General features: G+C 47.7%; 1 protein-coding gene across 2 annotated transcripts in view; it reads left to right on the top strand.

Moving 5' to 3' along the window:
• Positions 1-13,676, top strand: part of SMPD4 (sphingomyelin phosphodiesterase 4) — a 181,399-nt gene that overhangs the window by 90,199 nt on the left and 77,524 nt on the right. For both annotated transcript variants that reach the window (XM_063913033.1, XM_063913034.1), the window contains 5 exons: positions 8,972-9,062; positions 9,147-9,253; positions 9,694-9,857; positions 9,953-10,158; positions 10,997-11,230. In XM_063913033.1, the coding sequence (XP_063769103.1) occupies positions 8,972-9,062; positions 9,147-9,253; positions 9,694-9,857; positions 9,953-10,158; positions 10,997-11,230 (802 nt within the window). The remainder of the gene's footprint in view (positions 1-8,971; positions 9,063-9,146; positions 9,254-9,693; positions 9,858-9,952; positions 10,159-10,996; positions 11,231-13,676) is intronic.

Below are 13,676 nucleotides of genomic sequence, written 5' to 3'. Positions count from 1 at the left end.
CTCAGCAGACACGACCTCCACCCGGGAGAGTGGGGACTTCATCCAGAAGTCTTCCAAATGATTGTACACCATTGGGAAAGGCCACAGGTGGACATGATGGCGTCTCGCCTCAACAAAAAGCTAAAAAGATATTGCGCCAGGTCAAGGGACCCTCAGGCGATAGCTGTGGACGCTCTGGTAACACCGTGGGTGTACCAGTCGGTGTATATGTTCCCTCCTCTGCCTCTCATACCCAAGGTACTGAGAATAATAAGAAGGAGAGGAGTAAGAACTATACTCGTGGTTCCGGATTGGCCAAGAAGAGCTTGGTACCCAGAACTTCAAGAAATGATCTCAGAGGACCCATGGCCTCTGCGACAGGACCTGCTGCAGCAGGGGCCCTGTCTGTTCCAAGACTTACCGCGGCTGCGTTTGACGGCATGGCGGTTGAACACCTGATCCTAAAGGAAAAAGGCATTCCGGAGGAAGTCATTCCTACGCTGATTAAGGCTAGAAAAGATGTGACCGCAAAACATTATCACCGCATATGGCGAAAATATGTTGCTTGGTGTGAGGCCAGGAAGGTCCCAACAGAAGAATTTCAACTGGGTCGATTTCTGCACTTCCTACAGTCAGGAGTGACTATGGGCCTAAAATTGGCTTCCATTAAGGTCCAGATTTCGGCTCTGTACATTTTCTTCCAGAAAGAACTGGCTTCACTTCCTGAAGTTCAGACTTGTGTTAAGGGAGTGCTGCATATTCAGCCTCTTTTTGTGTCTCCAGTGGCACCTTGGGATCTCAACGTGGTGTTGAGTTTCCTAAAGTCACATTGGTTCGAGCCACTTAAAACCGCGGATCTAAAATATCTCACGAGGAAAGTGGTCATGCTTTTGGCCTTGGCTTCGGCCAGGCGTGTGTCAGAATGGGCGGCTTTGTCATGTAAAAGCCCTTATCTGATTTTCCATATGGATAGGGCAGAATTGAGGACTCGTCCCCAGTTTCTCCCTAAGGTAGTATCAGCGTTTCACTTCAACCAACCTATCGTAGTGCCTGCGGCTACTAGGGACTTGGAGGATTCCAAGTTACTGGACGTAGTCAGGGCCTTGAAAATTTAAGGTTTCCAGGACGGCTGGAGTCAGGAAAACTGACTCGCTATTTATCCTGTATGCACCCAACAAGCTGGGTGCTCCTGCTTCGAAGCAGACGATTGCTCGCTGGATTTGTAGCACAATTTAGCTTGCGCATTCTGCGGCTGGACTGCCGCATCCTAAATCTGTAGAAGCCCATTCCACGAGGAAGGGGGCTGCTCTTGGGCGGCTGCCCGAGGGGTCTCGGCTTTACAACTTTGCCGAGTTGCTACTTGGTCAGGGTCAAACACGTTTGCAAAATTCTACAAATTTGATACCCTGGCTGAGGAGGACCTTGAGTTCTCTCATTCGGTGCTGCAGAGTCATCCGCACTCTCCCGCCCGTTTGGGAGATTTGGTATAATCCCCATGGTCCTTACGGAGTTCCCAGCATCCACTAGGACGTCAGAGAAAATAAGATTTTACTCACCGGTAAATCTATTTCTCGTAGTCCGTAGTGGATGCTGGTGGGCGCCCATCCCAAGTGCGGATTGTCTGCAATACTTGTATATAGTTATTGCCTAACTAAAGGGTTATTGTTATGAGCCATCTGTTGAGAGGCTCAGTTATGTTTCATACTGTTAACTGGGTATAGTATCACGAGTTATACGGTGTGATTGGTGTGGCTGGTATGAGTCTTACCCGGGATTCAAAATCCTTCCTTATTGTGTCAGCTCTTCCGGGCACAGTATCCTAACTGAGGTCTGGAGGAGGGTCATAATAGTGGGAGGAGCCAGTGCACATCAGGTAGTCCTAAAGCTTTCTTTAGTTGTGCCCAGTCTCCTGCGGAGCCGCTATTCCCCATGGTCCTTACGGAGTTCCCAGCATCCACTACGGACTACGAGAAATAGGTTTACCGGTGAGTAAAATCTTATTTTCTCATACGTCCTAGAGGATGCTGGGGTAACCATAAGAACCATGGGGTATAGATGGTATCCGCAGGAGACATGGGCACTTTAAGACTTTGAATGGGTGTGAACTGGCTCCTCCCTCTATGCCCCTCCTCCAGACTCCAGTTTTAGAATTGTGCCCAGGCAGACTGGATGCACGCTGAGGAGCTCTACAGAGTTTATTGGGAAAATACTGTTAGGTTTTTTTATTTTCAGGGAGACTGCTGGCAACAGTCTCCCTGCTTCGTGGGACTAAGGGGAGAGAAGTTAGACCTATTTCCAGTGAGTTCAAAGGCTCTGCTTCTGGCTACAGGACACTATTAGCTCCTGAGGGTTTGATCGCTAGGTACACCTAGATGCTCGCTCCCAGAGCCGGCCGTCACCCCGCTTACAGAGTCAGAAGATAGGTGAGTAGAAGATCAGAAGACTTCAGTGACGGCTTTCTGAGGTACCGCGCAGCGATCGCACGCTGCACGCCATGCTCCCGCAGACAGCAGCACTACAGCCCGCCCGCCCTGGGCAGCAGATAAACCTCTAAAATGGACAGGCAAGAGGGGACATAAGTGCCTAGGCACTGTCCTAACCCCCGCCAGTATAAATGTATATTTGAAAAAAGCGGGACTGAAGCGCGCCATTAAGGGGGCGGAGCTTCATCCTCAGCTCACGGAGCTCAGTGCCATTTCTGCTGCGGGGTACACTGGGCTCCTCAAGGATAGACATAGGGGGGTGTAGAGTAGGATCTTGATCCGAGGCAACAACAGGCTGAAAAGCTTTGACTGTTCCCAGAATGCATAGCGCCACCTCCTCTATAACCCCGCCTCCCTGCACAGGAGCTCAGTTTTGTAGTTGGTGCCGCAGATAGCAGGCACATAACAGAGGGGCTGCTCCAGGCAGCCCTAAGAAGAGCTTTTTTGAAGAAAAAGTGAAGACTACAAGGGCAGCAGCGGTGTGTACACTCCCGAGCCCTGGTTGCCGGATACCTACAGCAGGAGGCTCCGGTTTTCTTCATGGTCAGGCACACATGACGGGGGGGCTCTCCGGGATCGCGTGGCCGCGCTTCGGGAGGTGGTGAGTGGGTCCCGCTTGCGGGACCCGTACTTTATCGCGATCCGGCGCGGTCAGTGGGAGGCGGGCCGCGCGCGCTGGCGGTGGACACTGTGGCAGTACAGCCGATCCCACTAGATCACCAGGGCATGGGTGCGGGTCAGGTTTTCTCTCTAAACCATTTTAATAGTAGCCCACAGTACCCAGTGGTTTTGCCAGCAAGGGGATAAGGCTTAGACCTGGAGCCCCTCCCCCAGCCCCCGGGCGCCATTTCCCGCAAATGTTCCCGCCCTGGAGCTGCATATCTGTCTCTCCCTCACTCCCTGTCAGTGTCTGGGCGCCATTTCTCTCAGCTTCACTGTTCCTGGGACTGCTTGGGCAAATCCTCCTGTGTAAAGCTGCCTAGTTGTCAGTGCTGTGACTCTACATGACACTTAAGTATTCTACCTGCCTTTTAGACAGTGTTAGTTAAGAGAGAGGGCATTTAGTCAGGGTTTTCTAGTACAATTACCCTGTGATATACATCCAGTTCTTACTGTGCAGTGTTATATCTATTGACTACATAGCTATATATAAGCTAGTCCAGTGCAGTATTATTGTTAGTCACAGTTTGTACAATGCACAGGTTATTACTATCTGTGTGTGCATTAGCTCGCTGAGTGGTGTCCATTTCGTGTCTCTCACTCAACTTGCTATCCCTATATTCTATAACCTGAGGGGGCTTGGTGTGTCAGGTTTTATATTTACATAGGATTTTCACAACGATATACTGTATTACGTATTTCTCTAACGTCCTATAGGATGCTGGGACTCCGTAAGGACCATGGAGAATAGACGGGCTCCGCAGGAGGCATGGGCACTTTAAGAAAGACTTTGGACTCTGGGTGTGCACTGGCTCCTCCTTCTATGCCCCTCCTCCAGACCCCAGTTTTAGACTGTGCCCAGAGGAGAATGGGTGCACTGCAGGGAGCTCTCCTGAGTTTCCTGCTTAGAAAGCATTTTTGTTAGGATTTTTTCTCTTTTTCAGGGAGCACTGCTGGCAACAGGCTCCCTGCATCGAGGGACTGAGGAGAGAGGAGCAGACCTACTTAAATGATAGGCTCTGCTTCCTCGGCTACTGGACACCATTAGCTCCAGAGGGAGTGAACACAGGTTCGTCCTGGGCGTTCACCCCAGAGCCGCGCCGCCGTTCTTCTCACAGAGTCAGAAGAAACGAAGACAGAAGACGTCTCAGGCGGCAGAAGCCTTCGGTGCTTCACCGAATGACGCAGCTGTGCGTCATTGCTCCCATACACCTCACACACTCCGGTCACTGTAAGGGTGCAGGGCGCAGGGGGGGCGCCCTGGGCAGCAATAAAACACCTCTCATGGCAAACGTCTATATACATGAACAGGTGGGCACTGTACATGTATATAAAAGAGCCCCCGCCATTTTTTAGTAAGTTTGAGCGGGACAGAAGCCCGCCGCCGAGGGGGCGGGGCTTCTCCCTCAGCACTCACCAGCGCCATTTTCTCTCCACAGCACCGCTGAGAGGAAGCTCCCCGGACTCTCCCCTGCTTGACACACGGTGAAAGGGGGTTTTAAAGTAGAGGGGGGGCACATTATTGGCGTTTATACATTAAGCAGCGCTACTGGGTAAACAATCTGTGTTTTTCTCCAGGGTTATATAGCGCTGGGGTGTGTGCTGGCATACTCTCTCTCTGTCTCTCCAAGGGGCCTCAGGGGGAACCTGTCTTCAGAAAAGAGATTCCCTGTGTGTGTGAAGTGTGTCGGTACGTGTGTGTGTCGACATGTTTGACGAGGAAGGCTCACCTAAGGAGGAGGGGGAGTGCATGATGGTCAGGTCGCCGTCGGCAACGCCGACACTGGACTGGGTGGATATGTGGAATGTCTTGAATGCAAATGTAAATTTACTGCATAAACGATTAGACAAGGCTGAAGCTAGGGATCAGTCAGGTAGTCAGACCATGCCTGTCCCTGTGGCACCAGGACCTTCGGGGTCTCAAAAACGCACCATATCCCAGATCACTGACACAGATACCGACTCTAGTGTCGACTATGAGGATGCAAAATTACAGCCAAAGGTGGCGAAAGGTATTCGTTACATGATTATTGCCATTAAAGAGGTTTTGCATATCACTGAGGAACCCCCTGTCCCTGACACGAGGGTACACATGTATAAAGGGAAAAAGCCTGAGGTCACTTTTCCATCCTCATTTGAACTAAGCGACTTGTGCGAAAAGGCTTGGGAATCTCCAGATAGGAGACTACAAGTTCCCAAAAGGATTCTTATGGCGTATCCCTTTCCACAAAAGGACAGAATACGATGGGAATCTTCGCCGAAGGCAGACAAGGCGCTGACACGCTTATCCAAGAAGGTGGCACTGCCTTCTCAGGATACAGCTTCCCTCAAGGATCCTGCTGATCGTAAGCAGGAGGTTACCATGAAGCACATTTACACACATTCCGGTACTATCGTTAGACCGGCTATGGCATCGGCCTGGGTGTGTAGTGCTGTCGCAGCATGGACAGATTCCTTATCTACGGAACTTGACACCCTAGATAAGGATACCATTCTAATGACCCTAGAGCAGTGATTATCAACCTTTTTTTTTCTCGCGGCACACCAAACAATATTTTAAAATTGCCAAGGCACACCATCAGTTCCCCACAGAAAAAAATCATAAAACACACATTAGCCATCATAGCAAAAAAAAAAAATCCACACATACATTGGCCTACACAGAAAAAACAATCCCATTGCTCCCCACATAAATCCTATTGCTCCCCACATAAATCCTATTGCTCCCCACATGAATTATTCACATTGTTCCCCCCATAAATCCTTATTCTCCCCACATAAATCCATAAATCCTTATTCTCCCCACATAAATCCTATTGTTCCCCACAGGAGAAAAAAAATAACAAATATTAGCCCCTACCGGTCAGCTGTCCTCCTCCCTGTCCCTCAGTGGCGGGGATTGTTCATAGTGGAGTGCTGCGAATACTGATCAGTGGGCGGTCGGGCAGGTGTGGATGTGGGTGGGCAAGGAAAGCTGTGTAGGCAGGCAGGAACTGGAAGATGTGGGTGGGCTGGCTGGGTGGTGAGACGCGGTGGCCGTGACCTATGATATCACACCGCCGCATCTTCAAGGCATACGTCACGGCTGGAGCACGACTGATCCTCTAAGAAGAACCCTGGCCAACAGTTCATTCTGAAGGTGCAGGAAGCTGCTCTAGCTCCGCGGCACACCTTGAAACTGGTCGCGGCACACTAGTGTGCCACGGCACACTGGTTGAAAAAGCCTGCCCTAGAGCATATCAAAGATACTGCTTTATATATGAGGCATGCTCAAAGAGACATTTGTTTACTAAGCTCCAGAATAAATGCTATGTCTATTTCTGCTAGGCGACTCCTGTGGACCCGACAGTGGACGGGGGATGCTGACTCTAAGCGGCATATGGAGTCGTTGCCTTACAAGGGGGAGGAGTTGTTTGGAGAAGGCCTCTCGGACCTAGTCTCTACTGCTACGGCCGGTAAATCGAATTTCTTACCTTATGTCCCCCCGCAGCATACTAAAAAGGCACCTCATTATCAAATGCAGTCCTTTCATTCCAATAAAAGCAAGAAGGTACGGGGATCGTCCTTCCTTGCCAGAGGAAAAGGCAAGGGAAAAAGCTGCCTGCAGCTAGTTCCCAGGAGCAGAAGTCCTCCCCTACATCTGCAAAGTCCACCGCATGACGCTGGGGCTTCCCGGGGGGAGTCAGCTCAAGTGGGGGCACGTCTTCGATTTTTCAGCCAGGTCTGGGTTCACTCACAGGTGGATCCCTGGGCTATAGAGATTGTTTCTCAGGGATACAGGCTGGAATTCGAAGACGTGCCTCCTCGCCGGTTTTTCAAATCGGCTCAGCCAGCTTCCCCGTCAGAGAGGGAGTTAGTCTTTACTGCAATTCAAAAATTGTATCTTCAACAGGTGATAGTCAAAGTTCCTCTTCTCCAGCAAGGAAAGGGGTATTACTCAACCTGGAGGATCCGTGGCCTCTACTTCTTTGAGAGGATCTTCTGCAACAGGGGCCATTCGTCGATCAAGACTTACCGCGGCTACATTTGACGGCATGGAAGTTGAGCGTCTAATTCTAGCCCGGAAAGGGATTCCGGACAGGGTAATTCCTACCTTGATCCAAGCCAGAAAAGGGGTAACGTCTAAACATTGCCACCAGATTTGGAGAAAATGCGTCTCTTGGTGTGAAATCAGGAAATTTCCTGTGGTGGAATTTCACCTGGGTTGTTTTCTGCTTTTTCTGCAGTCTGGTGTGGATGTGGGCTTATGCCTAGGATCCATAAAAGTACAGATTTCGGCCTTATCCATTTTCTTCCGGAAACAGTTGGCTTCCCTTCCGGAGGTTCAGATGTTCTTGAAAGGTGTTCTGCACATCCAGCCGCCTTTTGTGCCTCCCACAGCACCTTGGGATCTCAACGTGGTGCTAGTTTATACAATCTGAATGATTTGAGCCTTTACAGGAGGTTGATGTAAAGTTTCTTACATGGAAGACCGTCACACTGTTGGCCTTGGCATCGGAGAGACGTGTGTCGGAATTGGGGGTGTTGTCTCACAAGTGCCCCTATTTGATTTTTCATGAAGATAGAGCTGAACTCTGAACTTGTCAGCAGTTTCTTCCAAAGGCTGTGTCTGCGTTTCATATCAACCAGCCTATTGTGGTTCCGGTGCTTACTGACCACCTCTTCTACTTCAAAGTCCCTGGATGTTGTGCGGGCTTTGAAGATCTATGTCAAACGGACAGCTTGTCACAGAAAATCGGACTCGCTGTTTGTGCTTTATGATCCCAAGAAAATTGGGTGTCCTGCTTCGAAGTAGTCTATTGCTCGCTGGAGCACGCTTACTATCAAGCATGCTTACTCTACGGCAGGTTTGCCGGTGCCTAAATCTGTTCATGCCCACTCTACTCGGTCGATGGATTCTTCCTGGGCGGCTGCCCGGGGTGTCTCAGCCTTACAGCTCTTTCGAGCAGCCACTTTGTCTGGTTCGAACACGTTTGCTAACTTCTACAAGTTCGATACTTTGGCCTCTGAGGACCTTCAGTTTGGTCAGTCAGTTTTGCTGGAACCTCAGCACTCTCCCACCCGGTTTGGGAGCTTTGGTACATCCCCATGGTACTAATGTGGACTAGTATCCTCTAGGACGTAAGAGAAAATAGGATTTTATTTACCTACCGGTAAATCCTTTTCTCGTAGTCCGTAGATGATACTGGGCGCCCGCCCAGTCCTTCGTGTTTCCTGCATGGTTACTTGGTTCAGTATTGTTCTTGGGTCAGCTGTTGCTGTTCATGTTGGGTTAACATGATTTTCTTCTGGTTTGTGTGTGCTGGTTCGAATCTCACCACTATCCTTTCTGAATCCTTCTCTCAAGATATGTCCGTCTCCTCAGGCACAGTTTCTAGACTGAGTCTGGTAGGAGGGGCATAGAGGGAGGAACCAGTGCACACTATTGATTTCTTAAAATGCCCAAGGTACATAGTGGACCCGTCTGTACCCCATGGTACTAATGTGGACCCCAGTATCCTCTACGGACTACGAGAAAAGGATTTACCGGAAGGTAATTAAAATCCTATTTTTAGCACATGGACCACAAATTAGTGCACCGCATCTCCTTGTATGGCTCGCTTTGATCACACTCGGCACAGGTTACCATTCCCAATCGTAGTCCACGTGGATGGTAAAAAATGTGGAAACCTCATGTTGACCATATGCTGTGTCAGCCATTGTCATGTCAACCTTACTGTTGACCTAAAGACCGGATACCGGGTTGTGCTTACCGTTTTTTAGAACATTTATTCCCTCCTGTATGGATTATCTTACAATGGCTAAAGTATACAAAATATATATCTATTTCTTTTGTTTGTTCCTGGCAGGGCGGTTATCCCTAGATTCATCCAGCAGAAGCTTTACATCTTCTTACAGCACTGCTTTGGGCACTGGCCTCTCGATGCCTCCTTCAGAGCGGTATATATGGCTTAAAACTTTGTCTAAATTGAACTATAGTTATTTTGTGTGTTATGTGGGAAAAATGTCCATTCTTTCCTGCAGGTGCTGGAGATGTGGCTCAGTTATGTACAGCCATGGAGATACGTTCCAGAGAGACCCACCTCGCCTGTCAGCAATGAGCTACAAAACCGCAGTGTCTCCGAAAAATGGTGAGCAGAGTAGGACCTAATATAAATTGTGAACTCAGTTTGGTTTTGGGTGGCTTAATTAAAAGCTACACTGCCATCTACTGAAATTAGTCTATTTATATGTTCTCTCCTTACTGGAGTGATGCTGAATATGCAGTGTTTTTTCCTGGGATTCTGACAATCTACAAATCAATGTACAGTAATTTGCCTCACCTCTTGCAGCACCCGCACAAGTTTATCTGCCTGGGCTGTAAGAGGAATGGGGCCATTGTGTAAGTTGTTTCATTAAGTTGTAGTGCGGCTTTAAAATTATCATCTTGTAAAAATGATTTTTTTCTGAGTGGTGCATTTATTCCTAGAACTGTGAAAGGTGCTGGTCTTTGCTTAAACATGAACAGGAAATACATTGATGCTATTATAGAGCAGATGTGATCAGTAATTTTACTTGTCTTCCATGGCAGGGCTTCATTTGTGCAGGAGAACTTGCTCATATACACAAAGCTGTTTCTTCGTTTTTTGAACCGCGCCATCCGTAGTGACCTTGTCAGCCCCAAGAACGCACTGATGCTTTTCCGAGCAGCAAAGGTTTTCTCCCAACCCAACTTGCCAGAGATGATCCAGAAAGGTATAAACCCAGTCTTAGTCTGCCAGATAAATGCTGTGCATCTTTATCCATGTGATTTTTTTTATTATTATTTTGTGATCCTTGGCTCTCTACAGGCGAGCAATTGTTACTGGAACCGGAGCCCGTTATTCCCCACAGACAGCACAGACTGCTAATGTCACCAAATCTTGGTGGTAGCTATCTTTCATCCTGGCAACCACCAATCATGGATGCTTCCTTCAAGGTGAAGAGCCATGTATATAGTCTTGAGGGACAGGAGTCCCAGTATATGCAAATGTTTGGCAGTGATGCAAGGAATCTGGTAAGTATGGAATCAGATTAAATTGCTGTAAAATCCATTTTAAAATAATTAGGCACATGCTATATACTATTAAAAAATTAGGGGGGTTCATGGTACCTGAAGGAATTGTTGGCAAAGAATTCAATTCACTACTTATATTTCTTTTGAGTAAACTATGTATCTTGAGCTGCTGGCTTCATAGAGGATACATTGGACCAGATATATGGAGCCATGAATCCGACTAGCAGATCGTGATCTTGTCAGCGCTCACCAGGTCAACAATTGGTATACAAAACGTAGTCCAGTGTAAATGACATAATATAGAAAGCCCCAGCCCAGGCGGACATGAGAATTATGTTTTGTTTTGAGGCAATTCTATATCAATAGCATAATGAATATGTTAAATTTCAAGGAGACTATTAATGTTTATATTTTTTATTAATCATTCAATATTTAGGCATTTATGTAATTCAGTAAAATGTTTCATTTTTTAACAATTATTTAAAAAAAAAAGTTATATATTTTCTCATGCAATCTTTCTTGATTTTTAAATATCACAGTGGTGTTATAGAAATGTGTATGTGTATATATATATATATATATATATATATGTGTGTGTGTGTGTATATGTATGTGTGTGTGTGTATATGTATCTATGTGTGTGTGTGTGTGTATATATATATATATATGTGTGTGTGTATATATATATATATATATATATATATATATAGTATGTGTGTGTAATAATAAAAATTCTATGTTTTCATACTGTTTCACATTTATTGTTTAGCTATCCTTTAAAGACTTCTCTTAATTCATAATGTTATTTCTGTATTGACGCATCTTTTATAATGGTCAGGTTCTTCGACTTGCTCAAATGATCATACAGGCCAAGCAGACTGCTAAATCCATATCTGACAAATCCATGGATTCCTCAGACAACCAGTCATTCCTGTCCTGGTTTGGGTTAAATTCTCCAGATTTGAACAACACTTACACGGGAAATGATGTTGATGAAGTTGGATATGACAGTATTAGGAAGACTGATGAGCACTTGGAAAAAGCCCTGGAATATCTTTGTCAAATCTTTAGAGTAAGCTACACATATAAAAACATATTGTTATATGTATATATTTTGTCTAGATTAACATTCAAAATCACATGTATATGGCAGAAGTTATTATTATTGTTTTATATCATTCTTTTTCTCTGTCATCCATCTGGGGGACACTGCGTCTGTACTGATGGGTAGAGTGTGTGGGAGGGAGCTTTGATACAGAACCTATCAAAAGAAACTCCTCCCCCCTCTAACCCCTCCCATCTCCAGCCTGGCCAGCCCAACACCTCTGTTTAAGTTTTGTGCCTGGAGAGTGCAGGCACAGTTCCTGTCTATTAGATTTTAGTTAGGTTTTATTTGTTTTATTTTATTGAAGCAGGTCCTAAGTCCCTGTTTACAGGTGACCGGTATCTGAGTGTGGGGTCTAGTTAGTGAGCGCTCCCCACTCTATGCAGCCTACGGGGAAGTCACCACTCCTGACACTGGGGCCCCCCTCTCTCTCTCCTATCCGTTGTTAAGAAGGCTTCTATGGGTATGTTCTGCAGCCACAACCAGGTCCCTGTGTTGGGCTGTTTTTACAATGTGATTTGATTGTGTGTGTAGCGCGCAGCGCGCGCTGTGCTGGTTACAGCACGCGCGGTGAAGGGGAGAGGCGATGCACTTTACAGCCGCTCTTGGCGGCGCCGGGCAGGGCGACCAGGCTACGGCTCTTCTTACTGCCGCCGGTCACCGCTGTTAGAGGCACGCGCCGCCGTGCCCGACTTCCGCTGGGCGGCGCGGCCGTGTAGGTGACCGTTAGCCGCGGCGGGAACAGTCAGTCTCCCGCTCAGCACAGCGCCGCCCACCTCAGTCTGTGGGGGCGGACTTCTTCACCGGGCTCCATTTTCTCCACACTACTGCAAGCGGGGGACGCTGCGCGCCACATCTCACACACACACACACACACACACACACACACACACACACACACACACACACACACACAGCGGGGCTCTCACCTTAAGTAGGGGATCGCCCAACTGCAAGTATTTTGTACATGAATCCCCACTAGGGGCTGTGATTATTTTTATAAATAACTGAGCCAGTAGCCTAGGGTTAGGCACCATTGTATGCTAACCGGGAGGTCCTATGTCCCTAGTACTAGTTTTCCCTTTTTGTGTTTTCTTTATCTAAGGGGGGTTTTGTTTAAAAAAAAAAAAAGTAGATAAGGGTTTAGGAGTAGTTTTTGTCAGTCCTCCTTAACACTCTCCCCTTTTTAGCATAGCCTTGATCATTAGATTTGCAGGATGGCCAATAAGCCAGAAAAATCTGCTAAGGGGAAGACAGGCTCTGCTGTTTATTTTGCTTGTTCCCAATGCGGATCCAAACTTTCTAAGGGTAGCACGGATCCAGGTTCTCTCTGCACTATATGCTCTGGGACGCCTGTAGTCGAACAGTCTAGCGGGTCGACAGATCAGTCGGTACCTCTCTGGGCTAGGAACATGGCTGATGCTATTGCGGATTTGCGTCAGTCTCAGACAGGTTCTTATACAGATCAGCCTGCAGAGGAACCACTTTGGGCTAGGAATATGGGTAAATGTCTGTCGGATTTAGCACAGTCTATTAATAAAATTGTGACTAGTTCGGGCTCAGCAGCCTCAAAACGTCAGCACCCGCTACCTGCTATCACCTTTCCTGGTGAGGAGGCAGATACAGACACTCCTTTGGAAGAGGGAGAACTGGATCCTGAGTGGGAAGATTCTTCCGCTTGGGAAGAGGAGGAATTGTCTGTAAATTCAGGTGTCAGATTGTTAATTGAGGCCATACGTCATACACTTAATGTTCAGGATACGGTGGAGGTGGAGACTACTTCTGCCTTTTTCAAACATCAGAAGAGACAAGTGGGTGGTATTCATGTGACCGGCGGTCAGCTGACCGACAGTCACATGACCTATTCCACCATCCCTACGGCTCACTATCCCGATGGTCGGCATGCCGACCAACAGGGACTATTTCCAGTTGTGGGTGTCCACGACACCCATAGAGTGGGAATAGAACCCGTGGCGACCGCAGGTCGCCACCGAGCCCGCAGCGTGGCGAGCGCAGCGAGCCCGCAAGGGGCTTGCTGCACTCGCCCCTCCCCGTCGGGATCCCGGCGTCGGTATGCTGCCGGGATCCCGGTGTCGGTCAGCCGTACTACACCCGAGACAAGTAACTGTCTTTCCTTCCTATACACATTTTGCAGATATTTTGAAAGAACCTTGGCTTAAGCCGAATTCAAGATTTCAGGCTCCTAAGAAATTAAGGTTTCTTTATCCCTTCGCGGAGCAGGATACCAGGTTCTGGGAGACTGCTCCAAAGGTGGATCTTCCTATTTCTCACCTGGCGAAGGCTACAGTAATTCCTTCAGTACAGTCAGTGACATTGAAGGATTCCACGGGTAGGAAGATTGAAGCAATTCTTAAGTCTATGTTTACCTTATCAGGTGTTTCCCTGCGTCCAG

Source organism: Pseudophryne corroboree, chromosome 1, assembly GCF_028390025.1.
Source record: "Pseudophryne corroboree isolate aPseCor3 chromosome 1, aPseCor3.hap2, whole genome shotgun sequence".
NCBI lineage: Eukaryota > Metazoa > Chordata > Amphibia > Anura > Myobatrachidae > Pseudophryne > Pseudophryne corroboree.
Note: the sequence above shows the minus strand (reverse complement) of the source record. Positions and strands in the feature narration are given on the sequence as shown.